This window comes from Amaranthus tricolor, chromosome 6 (genome assembly GCF_026212465.1).
Source record: "Amaranthus tricolor cultivar Red isolate AtriRed21 chromosome 6, ASM2621246v1, whole genome shotgun sequence".
NCBI classification, from domain to species: Eukaryota; Viridiplantae; Streptophyta; class Magnoliopsida; order Caryophyllales; family Amaranthaceae; genus Amaranthus; species Amaranthus tricolor.
Window position 1 is genome coordinate 29,647,080 of NC_080052.1, and position 26,486 is coordinate 29,673,565.

The 26,486-nt window shown below is 35.6% G+C and overlaps 1 protein-coding gene across 3 annotated transcripts; it reads right to left on the reverse strand.

The window, feature by feature from the left end:
- On the reverse strand, positions 1 to 25,942 carry LOC130816163 (protein MOR1-like). Of its 3 annotated transcripts, XM_057682821.1 has the most exons (55): positions 25,868 to 25,940; positions 25,570 to 25,737; positions 25,346 to 25,451; positions 25,143 to 25,266; positions 22,521 to 22,600; positions 21,969 to 22,146; positions 21,833 to 21,897; positions 18,020 to 18,102; positions 17,667 to 17,752; positions 16,896 to 17,009; positions 16,659 to 16,778; positions 16,308 to 16,410; positions 13,728 to 13,864; positions 13,524 to 13,589; positions 13,312 to 13,429; positions 13,192 to 13,226; positions 11,963 to 12,034; positions 11,772 to 11,876; positions 11,572 to 11,677; positions 11,001 to 11,113; positions 9,965 to 10,052; positions 9,738 to 9,838; positions 9,431 to 9,538; positions 9,184 to 9,289; positions 9,028 to 9,107; positions 8,799 to 8,945; positions 8,581 to 8,656; positions 8,329 to 8,453; positions 8,105 to 8,215; positions 7,862 to 8,011; positions 7,682 to 7,756; positions 7,495 to 7,576; positions 7,285 to 7,412; positions 7,098 to 7,199; positions 6,933 to 7,007; positions 6,760 to 6,855; positions 6,583 to 6,684; positions 6,286 to 6,387; positions 5,834 to 6,016; positions 5,639 to 5,750; positions 4,877 to 4,953; positions 4,725 to 4,804; positions 4,174 to 4,236; positions 3,954 to 4,080; positions 3,620 to 3,742; positions 3,461 to 3,538; positions 3,213 to 3,371; positions 2,971 to 3,129; positions 2,048 to 2,145; positions 1,752 to 1,908; positions 1,514 to 1,630; positions 1,311 to 1,406; positions 1,116 to 1,187; positions 765 to 1,047; positions 1 to 682 (listed from the first exon to the last, which is right to left on the reverse strand). In XM_057682821.1, the coding sequence occupies exons 2-55, from the start codon at positions 25,730 to 25,732 to the stop codon at positions 423 to 425; spliced, it is 6,072 nt and encodes a 2,023-aa protein (XP_057538804.1). In that variant the 5' UTR covers positions 25,733 to 25,737; positions 25,868 to 25,940; the 3' UTR covers positions 1 to 422. The 3 variants fall into 3 exon arrangements, 2 of the variants coding, with proteins under 2 accessions (XP_057538804.1, XP_057538805.1); XM_057682822.1 differs by having other exon boundaries at positions 1 to 679; positions 25,570 to 25,942; XR_009042719.1 differs by lacking the exons at positions 1 to 682; positions 765 to 1,047; positions 1,116 to 1,187; positions 1,311 to 1,406; positions 1,514 to 1,630 and having other exon boundaries at positions 1,841 to 1,908; positions 2,048 to 2,117; positions 25,570 to 25,942.
- Positions 25,943 to 26,486: the final 544 nt, after the last annotated feature.

Sequence of the window (26,486 nt, forward strand, 5' to 3'; positions counted from 1 at the left end):
TCAAACTGAAATTAGGTTATATCAAAACAAAAAATTTCATTGTTATTGTTAACGTTACATCAAAAAGATACATTTGTCAGACTTATGCATATGCTTCAATTGTACATGACAATATGTAGGGTTTATACAAGAATTGGCACACAGAATGGTTAGGTGTAAGAAAAAAAATCGGCTATAATGAGTCTCACGAATCACCCAAGTACAAACCTTGGGCCTCTGCAGAATACATTACGGTTAAACGTACAAACCGTACAAACCATGAGCATTTCGAAACAAGCTTTTCAGGGTAGCCAATCTAGATTATCCTTTGCTCCTTTTACAGTATTAGAGCCGAGCTTCCAACAAAAATTGGCCACATCAGTATTTGCAAACTCCGAGCATACAGAAGGGCTACCAAGAAAAAGATTAACCTTTTTCCTATCCTATACATGATCAAAGGATCCACTCTTTAGCCGTTGCATCCGGGCTTGCAACCCAGATAATGCTTTTTCATCCATAGGAAGAACTCCACTGTGAACTGGGTTCTCAGCAGAGCCATCATCTGACCCATACTGAGCTTGATTGTGAGCAACATTACCGTTCATTGGCATTAACGGCGTTGCAGGATCTGGATTCACACCAGCTGCAGCTAACTGGATGCTTTTCATTCTTTCTCTTATAGCATCGAGTGTCCCAGTAGCTACTGCACAAGCAGCTAACAAAAGTCAAAATCACATTAACAAGGGAAACTGAAGTAGAGAAAGAAAAGGTAAATAGAAAGTTACCTCCAGTAGGCAGTCTGTCACTTCTTTGGTCCCCCATATTAGAATCAAACATTGAACCTCCAAAGGTAGGATTGCCTGTCCTCTCGTCCTCGCTGAGTGACGGTGGCAAAGTAAAATTGGTTGGCTCTACTCCAGTATTTGGTGATTTTGAATCATTCAGTGAATTTGTATGTACGGGGGATAAAGGAGCCAATTTTGGTGAAGAAAGAGTTAATGAGGCTGGAGGAGGAGTTGATAATGATACACTAGAAGGCGTCCTTCCAGCAGCTGCATTCTTCTCCATCTGCAGCAGAGAACTGATAAGTATGACAACGCACATTCTAAAATCTTAAAATAGATACGACAGCATACCTGCGCTAATCCATCTCTTATATAAGTCCTGAATGCTTCACTGGCATTTTGCAGCTGAGCAAAGATATCAACCTGAAAAATACCATTAGAAGAGTGAACTAAAGAAGCCTGAAAACGCAAACAGAACATCAAAACCAATTGTTTCACAGGGCATCCCCACTTCCTAAATGAACTATAGCACAAACACGAACTTACCTTGGGGTACAGTTGTGTGATACGGTACAGTTCATATAGACCAATGCTGCAGGTCTGCTTATCTCCAATTTTCTTAAAAATTGCAGCCAGTTCTTGCTGAAAAAGGCATACAAAATTACAGTAAAAGACAGGTCGTAACCAAGCACAAACGAATGTGACAGGCAAAAGTACACCGAAAGATGTCATAGACAATCCAGCATTACCTTCAACTGGGCATCTGCAGAGTGAGTAGTAGAAGGTGGATTGTTTGCAGTTGAGTCACCCCAATGAGTTTGTCCCACAGGTCCAGTTGGGGTAAGCATTCTTGCTGCTGCCAAAGTCTAAAGGAAAGGACAAAGATTTAAGGGACTGATGGAGCATAAGAGAAAACAAGTAGAAGAGCATATATAATGAAGTACAGACATAATTAGATACCCAAAGACCACAGTTAATTTTCACTACCTGCAGATTTAGGTCGATGTAGGCAAGTATAATGGGTTGAGGTTCCATATCTATGGGGACCATGGAAAGATGACCTTTAATAGCTGTACCCCGAAGTTTTACCAATTCATGCAAAACAGTTTTAACCATACGCAACGGTTTGTCATCCGCTCCCGCTCTTCAAGTTGACATAATTATGTTAAGAGGATAACAAAAAGGGTGGAGTCAGGAAAATCTCAAAACAAGAGAAAACAGAATATAAAATGCATAATCGGAGAGAGAAAAATTCTGCATTTTAGTGCCAAATTTACATTTACCTTCTCCTGATCTCTTCCATGCCAAGCTCTTGAAGATAGACATGGATACTCTGAAGAATTCGATCTAGATCTACATCATAAATAGTGCTTTGAAGAACCTAAAACAAAATCACAAAAGTCTGAAATTTGGAACATGCTCATTACCTTCCTCCCTCAAAACCACCACATATTCCTTTGTGTTTTCATAAAAAACATCTCAGGCAGTCTAAACAATATCATCATCAGCATATCCGGTATATCCCACTCATGGAATTTATGATCAGGTAGGGATGAAAGATTGCATACCATACCCTTGTCAAAGGAGATAACAGCAATTGAGACCCTTGGCTCAAGCAACAATCTAAACAATATATGAATTCTCATGCCTCAATCATGAGCATCACAACCTTCCAAATATCACCGCAGGGAAAAGGTGAAAGATATCAGAGATTCACACTTGAAAAACATCCAGCCAGTAGAATGCTAAATGCATGGTCTAGATGAAGAAAGATGTCAACCATTTTACTATAGTCCATTATAATCCATATAACCAAAGAATTATATATCTTTGGCTCCATCAAGAATGGACATTCGAAAGCAAACATTATTAAATAAAATGTCAATTTTTGCTCAAACTATACATTGAAATAAAAAGCCATCACCTTTACTAATAATCTAATGTAATCCCTTTGTTCCACTCATTTGGCTATATTTTCCATTTTTGGATGTTTCATCTTTTTAACTACATTACTGTATAAAGCAAATGGGACCTCAACCTCGCTAATCATCTCATCCACAAACTCATTATCTCTCTACGTAACATCCACATACTCCATTCCCCTCTTGTTTTTTGTCTCTTTCTTGAACTTACTATAACCAAAATTTTAACAAAGTGCAAAACCACATATGTGTGCAAAATGGACGGGATAAAGAAATAAAGTTACCTTTGTCAGTTTAATCAAACATTTAACAACTAAATCAGAGAACTTTTGATTTCTGACAGCAAAGGCTTCATTTGATGCTGGTGCTGGCCATCTAGAAGGGTCCAATGGACGTAATAGATTAATGAGCACAACAAATGATGACGTTCGGTCAGCATTATCCTGCATACATTGTCATTACATTTAGAAAGTTCACTACAAAGGTCAAAAACAATAGTAACTATAGGAAAAAAAATCAAATTTACCAAGATCTTAAGCATCAAAACATTCAAAGCTTTTAGAAGTTGGCCTCCATCATCCATGCGGGGAACCCGTTCATCCAAAAGCCAAAGCAGAAGTTCAGTAATCAGATTATTGAGAGAGCTCTCCTTGACAGCATGAGCAAGAGTCCTATTCTGAAACGTCTGTAGCACACTATAAACCATCAGAAGAGCAGCAATAACATAAATTTTAAAATGAGTTGGTACGTGAAAATATCAATTTTAAAAGCCACCTGCATAAGAGTGTTCAAAACATATTTGCAAGACCTTGAAGAAGCTCCAGTTAAACTAAAGTCAAATGTCTTGGCAACCTGTTTGAATTATCCAACAATTTAGACGGTTATTGCATAAAACTAAATTGTCAAGAACAAACAGCAATGCAAAGGCATCACCTTATTTGCTAAGATTGAGACAAGTCGATCTGCATCTTTGACAATGTCATCCATTGTGCTTCCTTCAGGATCATTTGTCGCCTGTGCCAACTCATGGCAAACCACCTTCATTCCTTCCACAGACTGTAAAAGGAAAAGGAAACATTAAGCTTGAGAAGGGGTAGGATGTACAATATTCAGGATATATTTATAAGCATAATCAAATGACACTTCAAATCAAAACTAATGTTTACCTAAATACCGAGGGAGTTATTCACTATGCATCAGTTCAAGAACAGTGAAAAGAAGGGTGTCTTCAGAAGGGTACAAACTAATTCTAATACAGAATAAGTACCTGCTCTGGTGCACCATACACTATGATATCCAGTGCTTCATTCCAGTCCGTTGGACCACTAACTCCAGCATGTACTCGAGGCAATAAATTCCTTTCCATGTGCATTTCAGGATGAACATACTGCTCCCTGAGATAGGCAATTACTACTTTAAAACTGAAATATTGCAAGAAAGACACCAGAAGTCATGAAGGAGATCTTGGGGAGAAAAGCAGGGGTTACCGGGCAAAAACTGGGACTGCAATTGATCTCAAAACCTCCCCACTTTGTTCCGCTATATCAGACCTATATATTATCAAACATAACATACCCATTTCACGTTACAGAATCCCAGATATTGTGACCAATAACATGAATAAATAATCCTAGAGGAGTTATAGAATCATACAGGTTTGAGAGTGGACGTAAACTAAGCTAAAGCACAAAACACAACCAGCAAATAGCCACAGTGCACAAACAAAGGAAATCGCAAAAAAGGAATAGAAAGTTGAAATAAAATGACAGACACACATCTAAAGATGACTATCAATAACTAGGCAAAAGGTCGGCTGCAAAAGCCTAGAAAAAAAATTAACAAATAAAAAGGCATGGTAAAGGAATTCTTAAAACGCACTTCTAGCCTCAAAGCTTCTACCCCCATAGTTCAAATAAAGATAAGGGATCAAATTGAAATGAAAACGGGGAGCCATAGAGACAGCACACTATAAAAAATAGGTAAATCACGGAAAATACAGAAAGAAAGCAGCTCAGTTAAAAAATAAACAGATCTTCACCCATTATCCCTGACTGAACGTCTTAGAGCAGCCCTTGCGTCTCCAGGCCGCCCTTCCCTCTTTTTGTCCATCTCACGAGCCTAAAGAAAGAAAATATGTGGTCAGTGTTAAAACAAAAAAGACACCGACGAAAAAGTGGCAAGACATAATACCTTTGTCTTGAACTTTTCATCGATCATACTTCTTTGAGCCTCAGTGAGTTTCCCAACATATCTCCATACGTCCTCACCTATACAAAAGAGAAAACATGTCGTAAAACAAAATATAAAAAGGGTCACTTAAAAACGAAGTCTCTAAAAATCGACAATACAAAATAATTAGAAAATGAACACAAATCGCCGGGTAGCATATCACAACATTGTGCAATTTTTAATTCATTGTTGGTATTTCTTATGGTGTTCATGATTCATATAGAGGCAAAACAGATTAACATAATTAGTGCACATTCAGTGCAAAGAAAAAAGAGCAGTTAACATTGATTGTTGCAGAACAACCATTGATATTAGGAACAAAAGATACTTTAGTCCCATTATTTCGGAAAGGCATTTTGTTTCCCTAATATTCCAGATCATATTCAAACATTAGCTTTCCTTATCATATCAAGTACCCCAAGATTGGAATAATACAAAAGTATTTTTTAAAAGAAATCTAATGATGCCATTGGCACACTACAAATGTACTTCTTTGACGTGCCAATGGTCAAAATTTTGAACTTTAATATTCAAAGTTAAAACAAGACTATGGATGGTGAACACAATTTGCAGTTTAAGCTATTAGAAACTTTACAACAGAGATCCACATTGACCTCTTTATGTACCATTCAAGCAAGGAAAATATTGTACGATATAAAAAGCGACTAAATCTTGCTGAAAAAGGTGAACCAAACAGAACATTACTAGTCATTCATTATATACCTAATATTTTGTAACCGGTGGCCAGGGCATTCAAAGCGGCTTTCCTCGTTTCACCATCTCGTTCAGCTGTTAAACTTGCAACAATCTGCAAGCTTTTCAACTGTCCACTTATCTGTGAAAATATCATCAGAAGATCAATATTGTCACCAATTTAATTGCTGATCCTTGAAAATTTTAAACCATTCCTAAACTTGCCTCAGTTACATGGTTTTCAAGAAGAAAACCAACAAGATCAGAACACTCTATTCGTGTTCGGTTATTTTTTGAACGTAAGCCATCCACAACGTAAGGAAAAAGCTTTGCTGCTGAATATACGCTGACAATTTGTTTAGTCAGCTGATGGATTTTTTCTCGTAGTTTTTCGATGTTATGTCCAGACTGCAGAAATAATAATTAAATTAGACCGACTCTATTAACAACACACTTCCAAATACAACACAATAATCACAAAGATGAAAATAGTGGCAACTCCAATTAAGAAAAAAAAGTAATATCCCATTGCTGCTGCATTTACCTAACGATATGAAGTCACATAATTATTCGACGAAAAGAAGATGATGATACTGATAAAAGAAATGCAAAGGCAAGAAGCAAGAAATATCAAAGACTGTAAAAACATCTCTACTAAACCATAGTAGCACTCGCACCTTTTCTACCAAGCAAGGTAGGAATATAGTTGCTTCGGCTTCAGTCAATGCATAACCCTCATTCCTCAATGCCTCAAAAAGTTCAGGAAGAAACTCTAAAACCTGTATATAATGAACATTTATGCACATTCCAAAAGACAGATATCATTTAGATCAAAAGAAAGCAAGGCCAAAATCAAAGTGAAATGAACTGTGAAACAATGTAAACAAAATTTCACATAACAATTTCTGTCAAACGTTTGTGAAAAAATACGGTGAAAATTAGAGAACTGAAGACAGCTGTGGCAAGAACCGTACCTTCAATAAGCAAGTCGTGTTGGACTCACAAAATCGCAAAACAAACCACCTTAACACTATATCCATAACTTCTATTAGATCCTTTACAATAGACGGAAGTGCCTGTTAAAAATACCACACATAAGAACAACAATTCCACAAAAAACACATCAAAATGTTAGAAAGAAAGAAATTCACCCTATGTAGCATTTCAATGCCATCCACATGCTTCTTAAAATCTGTACTCAGAAGTCTTTTACTCAAATCATCTCGAAAAAATCTCATTATTCCACTCTGCATAAATATTGTTTTTAAGATACTTCAACATAACTTGACAATCATATAACTTCATGCAATATATGCCAACAAACCTCAAGATCCTGAATTTGCTCCAAACGAGGTTCTTCAAATTTGTAACGGCGGACAACAATCCTCTCCCTATCTTCCTGCAAAAGTACACATAACCACATTTATCATCATTTTTCTACCATCACAGAGGCCATAAGAGAAAAAACATCGACCTCCAAATTCAAAACCTTGTTAGAATCCTTTATATTTAGTAGTGGCTGAGACTGGATATTAATATCGTAAACAGACGTGATCAACTCTGTTCTCGAGTTCTTCATTGGAGCTGACCTCTGTTCAAAGATCAAACCTTAAAGTTCCCAAAAAAAACGACATGTAATTTGCGAAGGAAAAGATTAAATAGAACAGGAAACACACCGATGATACAGATTTAATTCCGTGCTTGGAAGCACGATCCCCGGTGGCATTTGAGTTAACTTTACCACCTCTAGCACCGCTCTTGGGGAGTGATGCAGTAGAGCTTATATGAGAAGAATCATGGAGTTCTGAAAGCAGCAAAAAAGTTTAAGTGTAGGTATTTTCTATGCAGACAGTTTTGGAGATGAGGGAAAATTAACAATGGTACACCTGGAACTGCCCCATAAGGTTTCAGCTTCTCAACAACAAGAGCAACAGCTGATCCTTGAATATCTTTCAAATTCTTCATCACCTAGGCAACCATAATGTGATATTTAATCAGTAACAATGCCAATTGCCAAGTAAAATTTAAACCATAATAGGCTAAAAATATTTAGGGTACAGTTCAGCATTGCACCAGTTCTGGACCACATCCTTTTACAATCTCTGAGAGACATGCATCCGCTGCTTTACGAACATCAGCTGATTTATCCTGAAATTCGATCCAAAAGAATGCCAAAGACCCAGAAGAGTCTTTAAGACATTAGAATTGATCAGGAAATAATTAAAAAAAAAGTAAAAAAAATAAAAGGAATACCGTCATTGCAACAACTGCTGGCTTTAGTAGCTGTACTGCATCAGGGAAGTCACTTAGCTGAGAAAGTTGTCTAGATAACCATTCAAAAAGATCCTTACGCCCCTCTGCACCAAGTTTTGATTCCAAAAACGCAGCTGTGACATAGGGAATCTGCATGAATGGAACAAGAACAATTTCAATTCTGTGCCTCACTTTATCAAATTCTTTCAAGGAGAATTACAAAAAGAATCGTGGAAGACCAACCATTTTATCAAGGTGGACAGCACCAAGCCACAAGTCCAAAGTTGTCAAAACACATTCTCGCATTTGCTTTTTATTGTCACTGAGGCACCTCAAGACATCAGAAAGAATACCCTGAAAGACAAACCTCCAAGTAAATTTTTTGTAGAGGATAAACAAAAGACAGAACGCTCAGAAAAGACAGCTAAAGACAAAGTTTAAGCAAGTTGAGGACTGTCACAAAGCACCTTGCTCGCCTTCTCAACAGCTACACCCATGGCAGATGCAACAGCACCAACGGTAGATAAGGCTTCCATCACCAGCCTTTTATTGCTATCATACAGACGCCCTCTAAGAGCGCCAAACAGTTCTCCTGATTGTCAAAAATATTGAAATCAATTAGTGGAAAGAAGTAACAAACCAACAAGTAATACCACCAGATTAAATTAAGCCAACAGTTTAATATTTCTTTGAAGCCTTTGAGCACAAAAAATCCATACCTGTTCCAATGGGTTGAATACGGTTATTTGCCTCCTCCAAAATTTTAGTAACAGCTTCAATGGACTCCAAGCGTGTCTGAATAAATTGAAATAACAAAGATAAAACATAATCAGATGTAATGGAGCAAAATTTCAAGATGGAAATTCTAGTACATAACCCTAACAAGCTCAAGCCAAAACATTCAAGAAAAATTGGAATGTGTAACTTGAGAAAATACCTTCCAATCAGGACTTTCAAAATTTTTTAGCAAGGTAGGAGTTATCTTGGCACTGATATCTTCACGTGGCAATCCATCTGAGCCCCCAACCGCAACAGATGATGAATCAGATGCTTTTACTGTTTTTTTTGGAGCTACAGAAGGCCCCTGCTTCACAAAAGACACTTGTCTAAAATCTAAATAATTAACGGCCAAACAAGGAAAGATGAGCACAGAGAAATGCCCATACCTCGTATGGATTTTTCTCATACTCAGCATCAAGCGCACTAAGAAGTGCAGGCTTAACATCTGCAAGGAACCCCTTTATATCTGCAAGAAAATGGATTAGCTCCCTATAAACTTTCACAGGAATGAAACGCATACTTGTGGGAAGAAGTAAAATCACCTGGACCAACAAATTTATGCAAGACCCCAATCAACTTAATCGTGGCATTTCTAGTTGCAGCAGCACTTGACTGTAGTCCTGTCTCCTTGCAGAAATCAATCAAATCCTTCAAAGATTACAGAGTAGTTTTAGGATAAAAATAAATATCATAAGTCAACTGAAAGCAGATCTCAAGTCTTAGACATCATCTACATAACAATAACAAACCCAATCTGCAATAATGATGTTATAGAGGAAAGAAAAACACCTTTAACTTTAAATGAGAAACACCAAAGTCCTCAATAGCCGAAACCATCCATAAAAGGCCTTCACTAAGGACCTTAGGATTCTTGTGCTCTTTCATAATTTTATATAGCTGCAGCAAATGAAAATAGTTGAATTTAAAGCAAACGACATTGAGAGGGTGGAACTATAGAACACTGAGAGCCACATACATTCCCACAAAAGTGGAAAATACATCACTCAATTCAATGAAAAGTGCTTAACCATCAAAACCAAGTGTATCAGCAAATTCGTCTAGAGTGGGACAAGAAAGCACAAGATGATGAACTTACTCTTTCAAAAATGAATCCTGGACCCACTGCTTCTGAAAATGTAGTCAGGCATTTCATTGCCTGAGCTCTGGTCTTAATATCAGCCACCCTTTCACTTAATCCTATGAAATATACATTCATTAAATCCAATAGCCCATTTTATACAAACTTTAAATCAGTTTTTGTCCAACTAGATCAAAGCCCGGTAGCTAAAAGTGAGAGATAAGCAATCAAAACAAGATACCCACCAAGAAGACAGAGAACAACACACTTCTTGGGAAACTTTGTCGCAGTAGATGCAATATAGGAAATAACTTCAACTGTTTGCTGCTGGACCTGTAATATCCAAAGGAATAGACAATCGACACCGTAAAGGTGCAAATTACATCAGATTGCAAAGCATTAATGATTATGACAGAGCAGACTTCATTTTGAATGAACTTCAAAGTGAAAAATTTTAATAATCATTCACGCTACTACATGCAATGGGAACCTTTCATGTTGATGGGTGAATCTAGTTAATAACACCCGATACCAAGAAAAAAAACACATGCTGAAGTTTCAATTTGGATCTAGCTCCAACCAGACAAAACATAGCTCCAAATGACCTTCCAATCGCCCTACATGTCCCCAACAAGCTGACCAAATTTCAATCGAACAGAAATTCTGGCAAATAACATTTTCGCGAAGGTTGTATCTGTAAATCCAAACTGCACTTACTTTATTCTCTTCTGTTTGTTTCTTTATTGTTTACTTTTGTACCCGTTGTAATTGTAATTTTTTTGTAATCATTTGGAAGTAATGTGTATAGGAAAAATAGGAAAACTTTTTTTCTAACTTCATACGCAATAGACAATGGATATTTGTAAAATTTTGCAGATTGTTGCAGATCGGCAAGCGCAAAATTCATTAAAAACGGATGGTACATGATGGGAGGACCACATGTCAAATCTAGGAAAAAATATCCATTTTCAATAAAGCCAAATTTTATAACTTTTTGATTTTTAATTATGATAGACTATAGCAAAATGACTTGTTAAATATTGTGCACTTCTTAATTATAAGAAGTTCCAGATGAAGTTTGTTATAACGGGTTATCGGAACAACCTCATTGTTTTTAAAATGGTGAAATTGTACACATTTGACTTGAGCTATTTTATTGGCATTGGGGTGATGGTAAAAATTAAGGGAGGAAACTGAACAATGACATCATCGCAATAGAAAGGTATTTTAAGATCAACACAAGTTACATAGAAGCAGTTAAAGACAAAACTGACTATGCACCTGAACATTTTTCTCACTCCATCCAGGAATAGCACACAGCAAACGTATCAAAATCTCTACTGACGGATCGAGTCCCTGAATACCCTCAACTTGCTCTTTCAGTGAGGAAATTGCTGCACAAATATGTATACAAAAATGAGAAAAGTCCATTCATCAAGGCTGATGACAATACTTTATAAAGTAATCGCAGAAATATATAATTATTTATACCCAAGAAAAAGACATTAAGATAGTGTTACCACCTGAAATTCCCTCCAAATCTATAATATGAGTAAGGAATTGAATGCATTATATTAGCACCAAGGACTTTGATTGTGTGTTATTTAAGTAACTCTGTGAAAAATGATAATTGTATAATAATACTTAGACCTTGGTTACTTATTAGACAATATTTTCATATAGGTTTGTTAAAAAATTCAAGAATAACTAGGGTATAATCTAGGATGAAGACAAAGTAGCGCTAAGTATATCTAAATCCTAGAACAGATTCAGAAGGAAGAGAAGATAAAAAAATCAGAGAATGATGCCTGTGCTGACACATGTCAGCTCAGAAGAGGAGAAAAGTTTGGACCTTCTAGTCTTTCTTTCCATGCAGCACTTTTCAATTGAGATATAGTCTCGGCTTGTACTAGAGAACCTACTCTGCTTTCAATTTCCTCAAGACTCATCTCTGATGGCTGTTCATCAAGACACGCACAGGTATCCAGATTATCAAGAAAGAAAGCAGGAAAACGCGATCAAGAGAAAAGGCAATATGTGACTTAAAATTACCTCAACATCTTCAGGTTCAACAGTTTTCAATGTTTTTTGCTGCCCACTTCCATCAGCCTTTTTGTTGGCAGCAGGTTTTGCTGAAGTACCTTTCTTCGCAGCAGGCTAACAAAATAAAATAGACATAATGAGGATAGATCAAACAAACTAGAAGCTAAATTCTTGTATTGATCAAGAATAGAATTACTCACAGCTGCCTGGACAGGCCTTTTACCACTTAGCATACTTGCTGCTGATCTCTTTACAAATGAGTTCCCTGAAACCTATCAATACCAAATAAAGTGCAGACTTGAATTAAGACTAATCCAGTCAAACTAAATTCAACTCAGAAAGTAACAAATATATAAGATTAAGTTACTAGTTACAAATCACCACAGCAAGCACATAAGTAGTTTGGAAAAATTATATGATGGAAGAACGAGTGTTTGGCTAGGTCTTCACTCTTCCATACATCGTGAAAGTACCGCAACACAACACAATGCCAAAGCCTTAATCCCAACAATAGGGGTTTTTTTTTTCTCAATCAACATCAATACACATGAGCTCTCCCTCAACCAAAAGGTCAACATCAAACGACAATATGAAAGTACCATTTATAATGAATCTCTGAATCACCAACTCCCCTATAAACTAAAACCATATCTTTCACTTGGCTTCCTGCTGAAAAGAACAGCCAATATGCATATTTCGAACAGAAAACATGTTTCAACAAGCCCTATAATCCCAAAAGCTTTTATTTTGTATCTATTGATTAGAAAAACTATAAAGCAATCCTCCACTTCCTGCTGAAAAAAACAGCCAATATGCATATTTGGAACAGAAAACATGTCTCAATAAGCCCTATAATCCAAAAAGCATATATTTTGTATCTATCTATTAATTAAAAAAAACATAACTTAATCCCTCTTTTTCCACCATTGCTAACTAATGAACAATCAGGTCCCACATAATTTCTTACAGCTAGTATGGACAAAGTTTCCAGAAAAAATAACACAAGAATACAAAAGGATCCTCTATTCGCATCTGGCACATAGGACACTTCATGCTTTCAATAGTTCAAATATTTACGGAAAGTATGCTCAAGAAATTTTTTACGACTGGCCCTTACGTTGTTCAAAGAAGTTTTGGATCAATTAAACTGATTTGGATTGTACATTCCTAATTCCTATGGGCTAGTCCATTTTGATATCTATTGCATTTGCAAGTTAATTTACTTATAAAATAAAATAGTTTGGTCACATAGTTTTCTAAACGGTTTAGTTGGGCCATTTTTCAGCTAGGGTCCAATTTTCTGCTTCAGCTTCGTACAATCTATCAGGTTCAAAATATCTGCAGACTAAAAACCATTAATGGTATCATACAATCATGGAATCAATTGAAGTTCACCCAACACAAACATTAGAGAACAATAAAAACACACCTCTGAAGCAGCTCCATTTGAGATTTGCACATTAACTGACATGAGACGTTCAAAATGTTAAAATAAGCAAGGATATTCAATTTCAAATATTTACATAGATGAAAGCATAAAAGACCAAACCTGCACTTGCACTAGCAGATGGGCCACTACCTGGACCACCAATCATATCATTGAGCTTTTTCCTTCGAACATCATCGAGTTTCTCCAATGACCTTTCCAAAGGTCTCATTCCCACGGACTAAAACATTAAAAGTAGATTAGCATCCCCATTCCTATGTTGCAATATTAAACCAGTGGAGCATTAATGATAGATTATTTAAAGGGAGGCGCACCTTGGCTATGGCTGTCAAAGCAGAGAAGGCTGCATCTCTAACTTCAGGAGTCCCATCATTAAGGCACTGTTCACTTAAATCATTACAGGATTAGACTTATCAAATGTTACAGCAGCTCAAAGTTACAGCATGTGCTACGATGAAGAAACTATTAAGCAACTAATCAATTAGGAGTAATTCAGTGTCCAAGTACTATTCACTCACTTCCATGCAGACTGGAACATAATCCTTGTGAGCTTTTTGAATGACAGACTTGTTACTTGTTTCAATGCAAAAATTTAGCCAATTTAGAGTCATTGATCTCACAAGAGGCACTTTATTTTTCACTGCTGCCTTAACATCTGCAAAGAAAAACCAGGAATCAGATAAACTGAACAGAAAGGTAAAAAGATTTACCTAAAGAAAAATCACAAAGGGAATTAAGCTGCAACACATTCAATGGGAGTAAATAGAGAAACAGCATTACAGCGCAATAACCACTCACCACAAGGTTTACTTTCATCCAGTCACTATCGGATTTACAGCCTTTAAAAAAATTTCCCGCACATCATCCATAATAATGTTGTCCTCATATTCCAATTTGGGTTCACAAGTCATCATCCTGTTAATATTTAATGAAAATTTTTACTCCACCTAACCAGGATATGAGAGACCCTCTCTCTCTCTCTCTCTCTCTCTCTCAGGGTGTCCCACATTAAAGCCCACCTGATTAAAATTCAACCCAACACACTATCTACAAAACCACATGCATCCTTACTATTACACTTTAATAACAGTGCCCAAGCCCAACAGAAATAATTTGAGGAAGAAAAGAAAAATGTATGGAGACCTGTTTGAAAAACAAAAGGAGTAACATTTGTTCTTGTTAACTTCAAATTTGACAGCCTACGATCATTTTCTGAAGGACATCTTCATCCCAGAAAAAGAAAGAAGTGCAGACAGAGGGAGAGATGTATTTCGTAAATGTTGTCAATGAGCAAAGGAAAATAAAGTAATGGTAGTAAGTGAAATAATATTGTGATGAAATTCGTAGCCGACCCAATCTTTCGGGAATAAGCCTATGGCAAGTTGTACTTGCAGGAAATGAAATTGGGCATATAAATCCAAAACTAACAGGCCGTATTGGTTGAATTAGGATCAAGTTATCATGTTCGACAGTTCAATTGTACATACCCTAGTGCAAAAAAGCGGTAATGGTGGCAATCGTTGTAATAGAATGGTGATGCAATAATGGTAGTGATGTGGTCTTCATAACGCCTAAATATCGGTCGAAAGTATGAGATATCCCTTGATATGGCTCAAAACGCGGTTATTTTCACACCTTTACAATGCTGGAAATATGGTTCCATTTTTTAGAAATCTTTACAGTGCAACCGATGTGATGCAATGCGGCCTTGCTTTTGCACTATGGTACGTACAAGTCGCAAATCAACCAGCGCGTGTCAAATTAGACTCAACTTTCATTATATATATATATATATATATATATATATATATATATATGAAGAAGTTCAAGTAAGAACCGTTCTTATATGAGAACCTTGAGAACCAATCAATCTGACAAAAAGGAGTTAATTTTCCATTAAAAAGATGTTACTTTTAGGCAACAAAGTGTTAAAAAAAGATGATACTTTTCCTCAAAAAAAGTGTTACTTTTAGAAAAAAATTCTGAACAAAACTCATCAAAAAGGTGTTACTTTTTACACAACAAAGCGTTACTTTTCAATAAAAACGTGTTACTTTGTATTATTATTTTTTTGAATTTTTTCTTTAAAGTAACACTTTTTTGCTAAAAAGTAGTAGCTTTTTTAAAAAAAAAAAGTAACACTTTTTTGCCCATAAGTAACACATTTTCTTTTAAAAAAGTAACACTTTTTTATCAGGTAGATTGGTTTTCACGGTTCTCATATAAGCTTGGTACTCACTGGAACTTGACCATATATATATATATATATATATATATATATATATATATATATATATATAAAGTCAAATGCATAAGTACATGAGTAAAAGACTTACAAATAGACATGGAAAATGTGCTAGCTCATCCTTAAAACCATGAGAAAAGCAAGCGCATAGAGGCCATTTAAAGTGCACACGGGAATGGAATATAATATCTTTATACCAAGACTAAAAAAAAATCCCACATAAGTGCTTGTTTCTTTATTGTTATGTTTCCCCCAAATTTCCTTTTAGAAATACCCACAAACCACTAATCGTTATTCATTACAGGCACTTAAGTTCTCAGGGCCCACATTGGGTAGTGAGGACACACCAATCTAACACAATCTAGCAATAAAATATACCCAACATCAAGATCACATCACCTATAAATGGCTATCCCTTTCACCACTACCGCATTACCACAACGCCCTTTCACTCTCAAAATCTAATCTGCTAACTTTACTTCCATCATCAAGGCTCCATGACCTAAAAACTGCCTACCCAGATATGCACCATCAAATACACCCCTTCAACTATCTAATGAATGAAAGGCATCGACTCATTGAAACACATACACTGAATTCTTCACAAGAACAACTGGACAATAATGAAAACTACAGTACAGCTTAAACATCATGTAATTCTTCTGCACGACTCGTAATGGATTTGTAAAATGGGGAAAAATCATTTTCTTATACAGGCATTGAAGATAAAACACATTAATTTCCAGGAAACCAAACCAACAGAAGGCATATCAATATCTGAGCCAATAAACTCTCGGCATCTACATCCAGCAATGCAATAGTAGACACAATTTAAAATGAACTGTAAATTTACCTTCAAGCACATCAACAAGACTTAGACATCCAGACTTGTACATGGCTTGTAATGTTTGAGTTAAAGCATCGGTAATAGTAGGCTTTTTCTCCTTCAGCTTTTCCTGTTTAGCAAAAACAGGTTATATCTCAAGCCAACCACATATGAGGCTTCAAGCAACAGAATATCATATACACCATCAAGAAAAGGAAGTACAGAAAGGGGAAAAACAAGCACACAAAGTCAATACAATAAAAGAATGTAGAGCCCACAATAACAATACAAACTCTGACAGGGTTAAAAAAAGCACAAAAAATATTATGACGAAAGCAGCCAAAACTCTACAAAGAATATTTATTTGTGAAATCTTACAAGTAAAACAGGAAGCAGAAAACGTGAACTTCCTGAAAAGTGTGCTCGTAACCCTCTTGCAAGGTTTCCTATGGCTTGTATGGCTTCAACTGAGACGGCCAAGTTCACATCTGTGACTAGCTGCAGCAGCATTTTAATGTAAAGCATAATAAAACAGCAAGAAATGGAAATCATGGAAAAGAAATTCAGGAAAAAGTAGACGAGAAAAATGATGATATCAAACAGTGTCCAAAAAACCTTTTTAAGCGTTCTGCAGACTTCAGTGAAATCGCCCGGTGCTATTCTCCTTGTGGAAGCAAGTTTTGTCAATTCAGCTACAGCCTCTTTCCGCTCTGACCACTTTGTAGCTTTCTAATCCCAAAACAATCAGAAGTAACAACAATGAGTCTTCCGTCCAAGTCTAACAAAACGGGATGTCATCTCAACAAAACATCTGTCAGCATAATGTCATATTTCCTAGCATAAAATTATCATTGAATCGGAGGTTGTTAGGTATGCAGCCATTTATATGGGTATTTATGATACATGAATTGCAAAACATGTGTGTTGTTTTGTAGACAACAATTAAATAGATACATGGGTATTGCAAATACATGAGAATTCCCAATTGCCAAAAATGAGGAAAGTGACTCATCCTACCATCCCCTTGCTATTGCAAATACCTGCACTAAAATTTCCTAATTTATCTCAAAAAGTTAAAAATAAAACAAAAATATTTATCATCTAAAAGCAGTTATAGTTGTTCCAATAGATATGAAGTCCACAAAGTGAACCATACAATACATAGAAACCAAATTCCTCGAAGTTCAGATGCTTACATCCCAACCAAACATATTTTAAAATATACGAAGAAGTTTATGACAGATTTAACTTCCCGTGAATTAGAACTTTCTGTAGGCATTAACTACCCGTGAATACCAAACAACCTTTCAAATCTTATATAACCCAGAGTTCTAGAAAATCAAAGGAACATTATCACAGCTACTAAAGTAGAAGAAGAGAACTGACCACTCCATCCCAAAATCCTGACTTTTCTAATGGTGTTAATATGTCGACTGGATCAATTAGCTCGTATTCATCTATTTCCTGAGGAGCTGAAACAAAATTGCTGCAATCAATACCAACATAGAATCTTTACAAAAAAAAAAAAAAAAAAGCATATAATTCTACTCTCGTTCCAGAAATTTACCAAGTTGCTAATACTAATAAATTCAAAGAAAAAACCAAAACAAAATTACAGGACAAAAACCATCTGGGCACCAGCTATCTAAATGCATCAATTTGCTCACAAAACTGGCACCTTACTACTTAAAGAGATATTACAAAAGGACAGTAAGATTTTACAAAGGAAAACTATATACCATCAGAAGTTGAATCTTCTGACGGTCCAGCGCCTGTCACTTCAGCAACAACTTCTGGTTCGGGCTCTTTGTCTTGTTCTGACCTGTAAAACATTGAAACACAAGTCAGCGCCAGCAAACGCAATGTCATGCAAATTCATTTCACAATTTTGCTAACATGTAACTGCAAATTTTTGTTTGGCGAATGTATTTCTATGCTTAATTTAAAACTCATACTGCAATGGGTTGGTCATCCAGGTTGGAATGCACAGGTAGATGTAGAAAGAAAAAATTAATAGAGAATAATAACAAAACAATGCCAGAGCCTTAATCCTAAAAGATTAGGGTCGGCTACATGAATTCTTGTTCTCCATTCATTCTGGTTTTCTAACATCTCAGTTTGTAGACTAGGTCATTCGTATCATTTTCCAATCTTGTCCTCCAAATCATCTTTGAACTTCCTCGCCCTTTTTTTAAATCTCTTGAGCTCCAGCTTTCTACCATCTTTACCGATTTGTGAATGCTTCGTCCTTGCACATGACCAAAACATCTTAAACGATTCTCTTTAATCGTTTCCTCAATATTTGCAACTCAAGTTATGTTCACTGATTCATCGAATCATTCGCATTTCCGTTACTCTCATCTTTCTATTATAATCCTTTCTAAAAGCCAAAAACTTTGATCCATAGTGTAACGCCGATTTAATGATCGTTCGATAAAATTTACCCATTAACTTAAATAGCACACCTCAATCACATTATTCCAGTAGTTGCTCTCTATTTTTGCCTCCCACATTTAATTCTATGAGTTACATTTTGTTGGATGTCCATACTACTCTAGAATATGAAGTTAAGATATTTAAAGCATCCACTTGAAGCAATTTCCTTCTCTTCAAGCTTTAAGTGCCTCTCGTCATCCTGTTTGTGCTAAAATTACACTCCATGTACCCTATCTTGCTCCGACTTTATTTGAAACCATGGATTCCAACTCTTGTCTTCATCGTTCTAACTTAACATTTACCCCTGACGAGTGAGTTTTAAGTCACTCGTTTGAAAGTCATTAAATCCATTTTCTAGTATCTTTACTTGCATTTCTACTCTTATTTTGTCAAATAGTTCATGTTATGACTTACATATTGTAGTTCATTTTAGGTGCATTTTGTTGCACTTCCCCCATTTCTTTGTATACCTCAATTCCCCCTCCCTTACTTTGCTCATTTTTGGTAGGTTACTCGCCTCCTTAGTATGACCCGATGACGTAAGCGGCCCAAATCATCTTTTTGTGGAGTGTGAAACCCATGTCTACCTTAAGAGCTTCCTAGTGCCATATATGTAGACTATAGTGTGCTTCTTCAAGATGAATCAACAAGCACTAGCTACTTAAACATGGTGCTCGTTCGAGCACTTCAACAGTTGAAGGACTCTTGTTTTTGAGATGTTTTACATATTTGCCCTTATGATTTACTTTGTATATATAGGTCTCTCCACGACTTAAGAGTAGGGAGGCCGAGTCTATAGTTAAATTTCTAGCTTAGTTCATTTACTCCTTTTTAATTTTCAAGTTCATTTATGGTGTTTATATGCTTCTTTTGCTAAATTGAAGTGGAGATTCAAGGATAAACATTCTTTTGTTCCTTATTGTAATCATTTCCAGTTCTACTTCAAGGAAGTAAGATTTTTTATAATATTTCTCTTAGTTAATGCTATTCTCAGATTTCATCTCCATTTCTTCGTTTCATCTTACATGTTTTTCTCGGTTGATATTTGCTTCTAACTGTTAGATAATTGTTCATCCTTGTTAAAACTCCTTTGTTATAGATTCTTAATCTTATTTTAGTACTTGCATGCTAGTTCTTAGTTATTTAGAGCTTCAAATACTTCTTAGTATGTCATAATGCTTAGTTTATGTTTTATTTCTATTTTCATGCTTTTAACCCTCATTTGCGAGTAGTTTAATTTCTTGTGCATGGAGTAACGTAGGTCATCAATATGTAGGGGGTTAACGTGCTTAATTTTCGATTATAGAGCTTAAATGTTTACTAGATTAGTGAAGTTTGGTTCATGAGTTAACCCAAGAAGGCGTGCAAGTGCTCTACACTTCACTAATCTTAGTTGATTCAGCAATTTAACTTGATGATGTACTTAGTTATCATTCTCATGTCAATGGTTGAGAAACCAAAAGGCTTGAAACCATCATTAGACACTTACTAATCCAAGAGAGTGTGTATTTAATAGTGTTTTTAGTAGCTTTGCATGTTCATCTTGTTAGTTGCGCATTCATGAGACTTACAGTGAGTTCAAGGTCAAGAAGCCCACACTCCTATCTAATCTTGAGTCTTTAGACCACCAAAGCCAAGAAGTTGAGGTGACACATTAGAGCTAGTTTTATTCATTTTTATGCTCATTTCAATCAGCAAATCTTGTTGTATGTATGACCCCTTACATGATGATTTAAATGATGAGTGAATTCCCCTTGTCTTAACTTTATCTTAAATGTTATAATCCAATAACAGTCTTTTAAGGATATCAACACAAACAAAATCTTAAAACAACCCATTTTGCCTCTAGTTCTAGTTTGAGAACAAGCTTTTCTCCATATGGATTCGATCTCATCTTGTCCCTATACTTTGTATCTAGATGGATTTAGGTAAAAGTGATCTACACTTTGAAAGAAACGACACCAAGGTGCTGGCCTTCTTGTACCTTACACTAGGATCCAATCCCCCCTCCATAGTCTCATCTACTAAAACCATGTCATCGGCAAACAACATGCATCAAGACACGTCTATTTGTATTGAATGTGTTATCTCATCTAGGACCGTTGCGAAAAGAATGGGGTTTATAGCCGAGCCTTGATGAAGGCCAATTATGATTGGAAAGTTACATGTTGCCCCTCCACACGTCCATCTTTGTCATTGCCCACCAAAGTATTTCTCTTAGTATCTTGTCGTACGTTTTTTTCCAATCAAGAAAAACCATGTGCAAGTCTTTTTTCTATAGCCTTATAGTACTCCACCATTTGCCTCATAAGATGGATTGCTTCCATTGTAAATCTCCCTCGCGTAAATCGAAATTGATTTTCTGATATTAAGTACTTCTCAAACATATGTCTATCACTCTCTTTCGTAAATTTATAGTATGATTCATGAGTTATATTCCTTGATAGTTAGAACAATCTTGGACATCTCCTTTGTTCTTTCAAATAGGCCCTTGTTTACTTCTTCTCCGGTCATTGGACATCTTATTTGTCCTCCAAATCTTGTTGAATATATCATTAGGATAGTAAGCCAAGTCACTCCGATCGTCCCTAGACTCCTACAATTCTAGTAACATCACATGGAAACAAAACACAGTAAAATAATCATAGACTCTCTTGGGCTTCATCTTCAAAAAAAAACAAAGAAGATGCAGTGTACGGAAGACAAATATTGTACAACAGTCAACACTCTCATAGGTCTTTGGCCTACTAGACGAAAAAATTTGATATCCAAGATACACAAAGCAAAAACACATAAATCAATATACGGGGGAGTATTTCAATGAACCAGCTTGAAATCGTGAAACTTGGAAAGAATAATACAAAAATTGGACACCACAGTAATACTTTAAGAAAAAGAAATACAAACATGTATAAAAACATTACTGCATAATTGCATCTCAAGCCTCTCACACATGGCTCCACATGCAAGCAAGTTTCTTAATTTGGTGAATTGTCGTACGGATACTAATACTCAGTTACTAGAGCTAAAAAAACTCTAATAAAGAGTTTCCTTGCAAGAATGTTTCACGTTTTACCCTATACGCCATATAACAAATCACAGCAAACTGGCATTACCTTATTTTTCGAGTGGGCTTTGCTATCCCTGAAACATTGACAAGCTCTGCCTCTAGCTCTTTTTTCTACAAAAACAAAATGACATTTGTATTTCAAAGTATCAAACACAAACAAAAAGAGATGTAAAAAATTGTACCATTGTGTCCCTCATCTTCTCAAACAAGATGGCTTTGACTGGGTCCTTTCCTATCCAACGACACAATTCTAGAGTTAATCCTTTAGAGGAAGCACGAACATTTTGGTCTTGATGATCAAAAAGCTCGGGTAACATCTTGAGAAGCCTCTTAGGAGGTACAACCTTGGCCCCAAATTCACTAAACAAAACCAAAAACAAGAAATCAACAAAAAAATAATGAGCAACAAAGAAAATACACAATGGTTGTGTACTTACGCCATGTCTTTATAGTTGCTGCATTTTACAAATCAATCATTCACATAAACAATCTAAAGTGACAACCTATGTTACTCAGACACATAAGATTTTGACTTTTGACTTGGCTATTTATGAAATTTTGAAACAAATCGAAGCGTCCAAGTGTTCAACCTATCTCCAAGAGTCAAGGGTTGACAAGTTTACTTGAGGAAAAATGAAGAGTCCGAGCAATAATGATAGCAACTATTAAGAGACGAAAGAAAGACTATACAAACATAAAAGCCATTTTTAATAGAAACATGGTAGCCAACAAACCTTAATGCTTGAAACATGACATCAATGGCTGGTACAACCGCTTTAGCCACTTTATTTTTTATAGCCTTCTCCATGGAGTCCTAGCATGAAAAAGATTAAAAGAAATTGATATAAGATCGGTAGAAAACAAAACTTTGACCAACCGTCATTGAAGATTTTTTCTCAGTATGTATGGTCACTATAAAGGGCTCCAAGTGCTTTCTAATGTATCTCATTCATCCATTTTAGCATATGTGTCTCACATACACCATAATCATACAATGATCTCTTCTAAAGCACCAAACTTTGACCCATAATGGTTAGTAGCACACCTCCATCGCAAAATACTATAATCACATATGTCCATTTATCCAAGGTATTTAAATCACTAACTTAGAAAAAGTTCCTTCATATCTAACTTTCCAACAAATTTATATACTTCGCATCCAAAATATTTAAAACACTTATACGCTATAGTTATCTACTAATTCATGCCCAAATAATATTCAATATTTGTTGTCTACCCTTTTATATCTAACACCAACATCCACATTCCTAACTAAGCATCAGCTCAGCAAACAGCATGCATCATCATGATTCTCCATGGTAGAATCTTGTTATCTCACGTAAAGCATTATTATTTACAAGTAGGACATACTCAATTGCTCCTTCATGTCCTAAAAATGATTTTTTATTTCTCATATATATCTTCACTATAATAACATACTCATGCGGTATGACGTTATTTTATCATAATCCACCAAAGTACTTGAATTAGTACTTTGCAATACGCCTTCTCCGAATCAACAAACACTATGTAAATTATTCATAATGCGCACATGAGCTTAATTCTCAATTCCCCTATACTAAAACAATCAACAGCTTTCAGTGTGGAGTTAAATTCCCCAATAGTAAAACTAATTAGCGTTCTTACACATCAGACAAGAAAATTTATAGAAATCATACGTAAGTCTTAGCAGTTCTTGTCTTTAAACTTTTGTAACATCAAATGTACTATAATTAAGGGCTTATTAGATTAGCTCATTAAAGCATGGGCATTTACTATTTATGCAAAGTGGTTCATGATGTTAACAAAAAGATTTTATTGCAAATAAAGTTTGCTACTAAGGATCAATCAAAACTATTTTTTGTTATCACTAACAAACCCTATTAAGGCTGAGCCAATAATGAAAATAGGGTAATAAAATGGAATTACTTAAATGCATAGCTAAGTTCAAGAACATAAAACGCATGAACTATTGGTTAAGATTTTGTGGAAGAAATACATACTTAAGTCAAATGACAATCTTAATTTCAAAAATGGCCCTTATAGCAGCTTACAACGTACTCCTCACATGAAAGTACTAGCCATTGCATGTCATGGATGTAAACGTGTCCTTGCTTCATTGTTAATGGAATATTTCACTAAGGTTGTAATAGGTTTTGAGTTCTTGGCGTTTCCATGTGTCATTTTTCAAAACCAAGCATTAAGGTGTTACAAAAATATGCAACAAATAGAGAAATCCCATTGGTAAATCATCGAAAGCAAGAAATTGAATTCATACTTTATTATCTAAGACATGTCCTTAGAATAAATCATAGCGCGAAAACAAAGTCGCATCGCATCACATTTTTGCACAAATAACATGGAAGCTTTCATAAAGTGGCTTACAAGCATTCTAAAAAGAGTGCATGAGTCCAAGTACAATAGTTTGAAAAAAAAAAATGTTGAACATGTGCTTGTGATGATCATAGATTGGTGGTGCAAGAACATCCACCCATATCTTCTAGACATATCACACCCTAGATTTTACAATAGCTTCCAAAAAAGCAGATAGAAGCTTAAAGAATAAACAATGAAATTTAGTAGAAACCCATCCATGAACAAGTAGCAGAATTACTTCAAGTATTAATGAGAGAATTTTGCAATATCTCAACACTCAAGTAGTAGATAATACTCAATTATACAAGGGCAAAACAACACCTGAACCTCGTTTACACCCAGAAAGTAAACCAACTCTGCCAAAAAGAGTCTTTCAAATCTCTAAAGCACACCTCATACAAATAGATAAATGAAAAATTGAAACCTTATTTAGAGTAATCATGGGCAAAAATGAACAAAGCGCTAAACCTAATAATCATAGAAACCATATAATAGAATAGAAACCTCAATGTGGCTTTGGAAAGGAACATAGCAGAAGCGTGGCACCCAAACAATCTCTATTAGAAACAACCACATTTTTAAAAATTGAAAACATGATCCTATGAGCCAGCTTCAAAACTCAACCCTCACACTCCCACGCCTCCCACTCAAAGTGTAACTCACTCCACAAAATCCAATATTGTATACCTCACAAAGTCCGAGTCCGCGACACTATCCATGGCTACACACCTTTTCCAGGCACTTTGTCCTCAACCTAGGAAGTTTCCAAGAGGCATCCATTCTAAATCTACTCTGCTCCACACTTAACCGTAGAATGATTAGAAAATGGGCTTTCCTTGAAAATAAAATAAGGTGCACCTTAATGATATGGAAACTTTTCAATCCTTTAGCTCTGTTTTATCTTTTATTATAAGCTCAACTAGGGTATTACAATACAATTAAATTAAGTACTTTGAGCAAAAAGGAAAGCTTCTTCATACCAGAAAAGCTTCAGCTGCCTCCAGCTCCACCCAAAGCATAAACACTATCTGTGCCTTTTCCACCGTCTTCGGCCTCCCAGTAAGACATTTTGCAACAATTGCATCACATACTTCTTTTCCATACCTAGATTACAAACAGAAATTAAACAACATAATTAAATTAAATAACCAATCAAAAACTTTCGCTCCCCAAAGACACCAACCTTCCAACATCAGCATCAGCAGCTTTTAAATAAGCAATTAAAGCATCAAGTGCTTTCTCTTGTACAGGTGCATTAGAATCCGACACTGACTTTTTGAAATAATGACCTGAGAATACAAACAACAAAGATGCAAATCAAAAACTCAAAATGCAGTACCAAAAATCAGTCATTTTAATCAGATCTAAACAACCCAAAATTAAATTAAAAAAACCTAGAAATTGTACCGAATTCACGAAGACGTGCATCCTTTGGATCAGTAATAGAATCAAATAATGAAACTAAATCAATATTCGCATCATTACGAACTTTCCAATTCTTATGAAACAACCGATCTTCCCATGGAAGTTTCTTCGCTTCTTTTAATAACTTCTCATCTTCCGTCGACATTCTTGCTATTTACAGGAAAAAAAATTGAATTAGTTTCCGCAAAAATTTAGAAGAATTTCGATCGGTTAATTTGAATTTGAGTAATGGAGCATGCCAAAATGTGAGACGAACAAAATAATTTTCAAATTTTATGACCTAGATTTTCTGAGAAGGAATTGTGGAAGAGTGAGTGAGGAAATGCGGTAAGAGAGAGAAAATTTTTGAAAAACTGGAAATGGAAATGGAGGAGAGAGGAAAGGGAAGGTGATTTGTGTTGTACGCTTCAGAATTCAGATACTGTACATCTTACTCGCGGTTTTGAAAATTTGGTTATCACGCGCTTAGCATAGTCAATTCAACAAATTAACCGGCATCTCGTACGAGATAGAATCCGGAAAATGAGAATATCATATCCCGCACAACTTTTTTCAAGAGAAGGACACGAAAAAATACGCGCATTTAATTTATCCCCATAACGGTAGGTTTCTACAAGAGGAGGTGATTGATATATTATACACTAGCTCAGCATATTGGTTGTAAATAAGTTTGATGTAGACTTTAGTATACATTTATTATTGTGTTATTGTGTATCACTCGATAATTGTTTTTTTAGTCTTTAGTATTCAAAGTTCAAACACTACACTCTTCACTCCTTTTAACCCATGTTTTTTAAATCTAATTAATAAGATTGATGCATAGTATTAGTAAATTAGGTCATTTTTAAATCTGATTGGACTCATAACTAAACTTCTTATGCATAATGTTAATTTACATT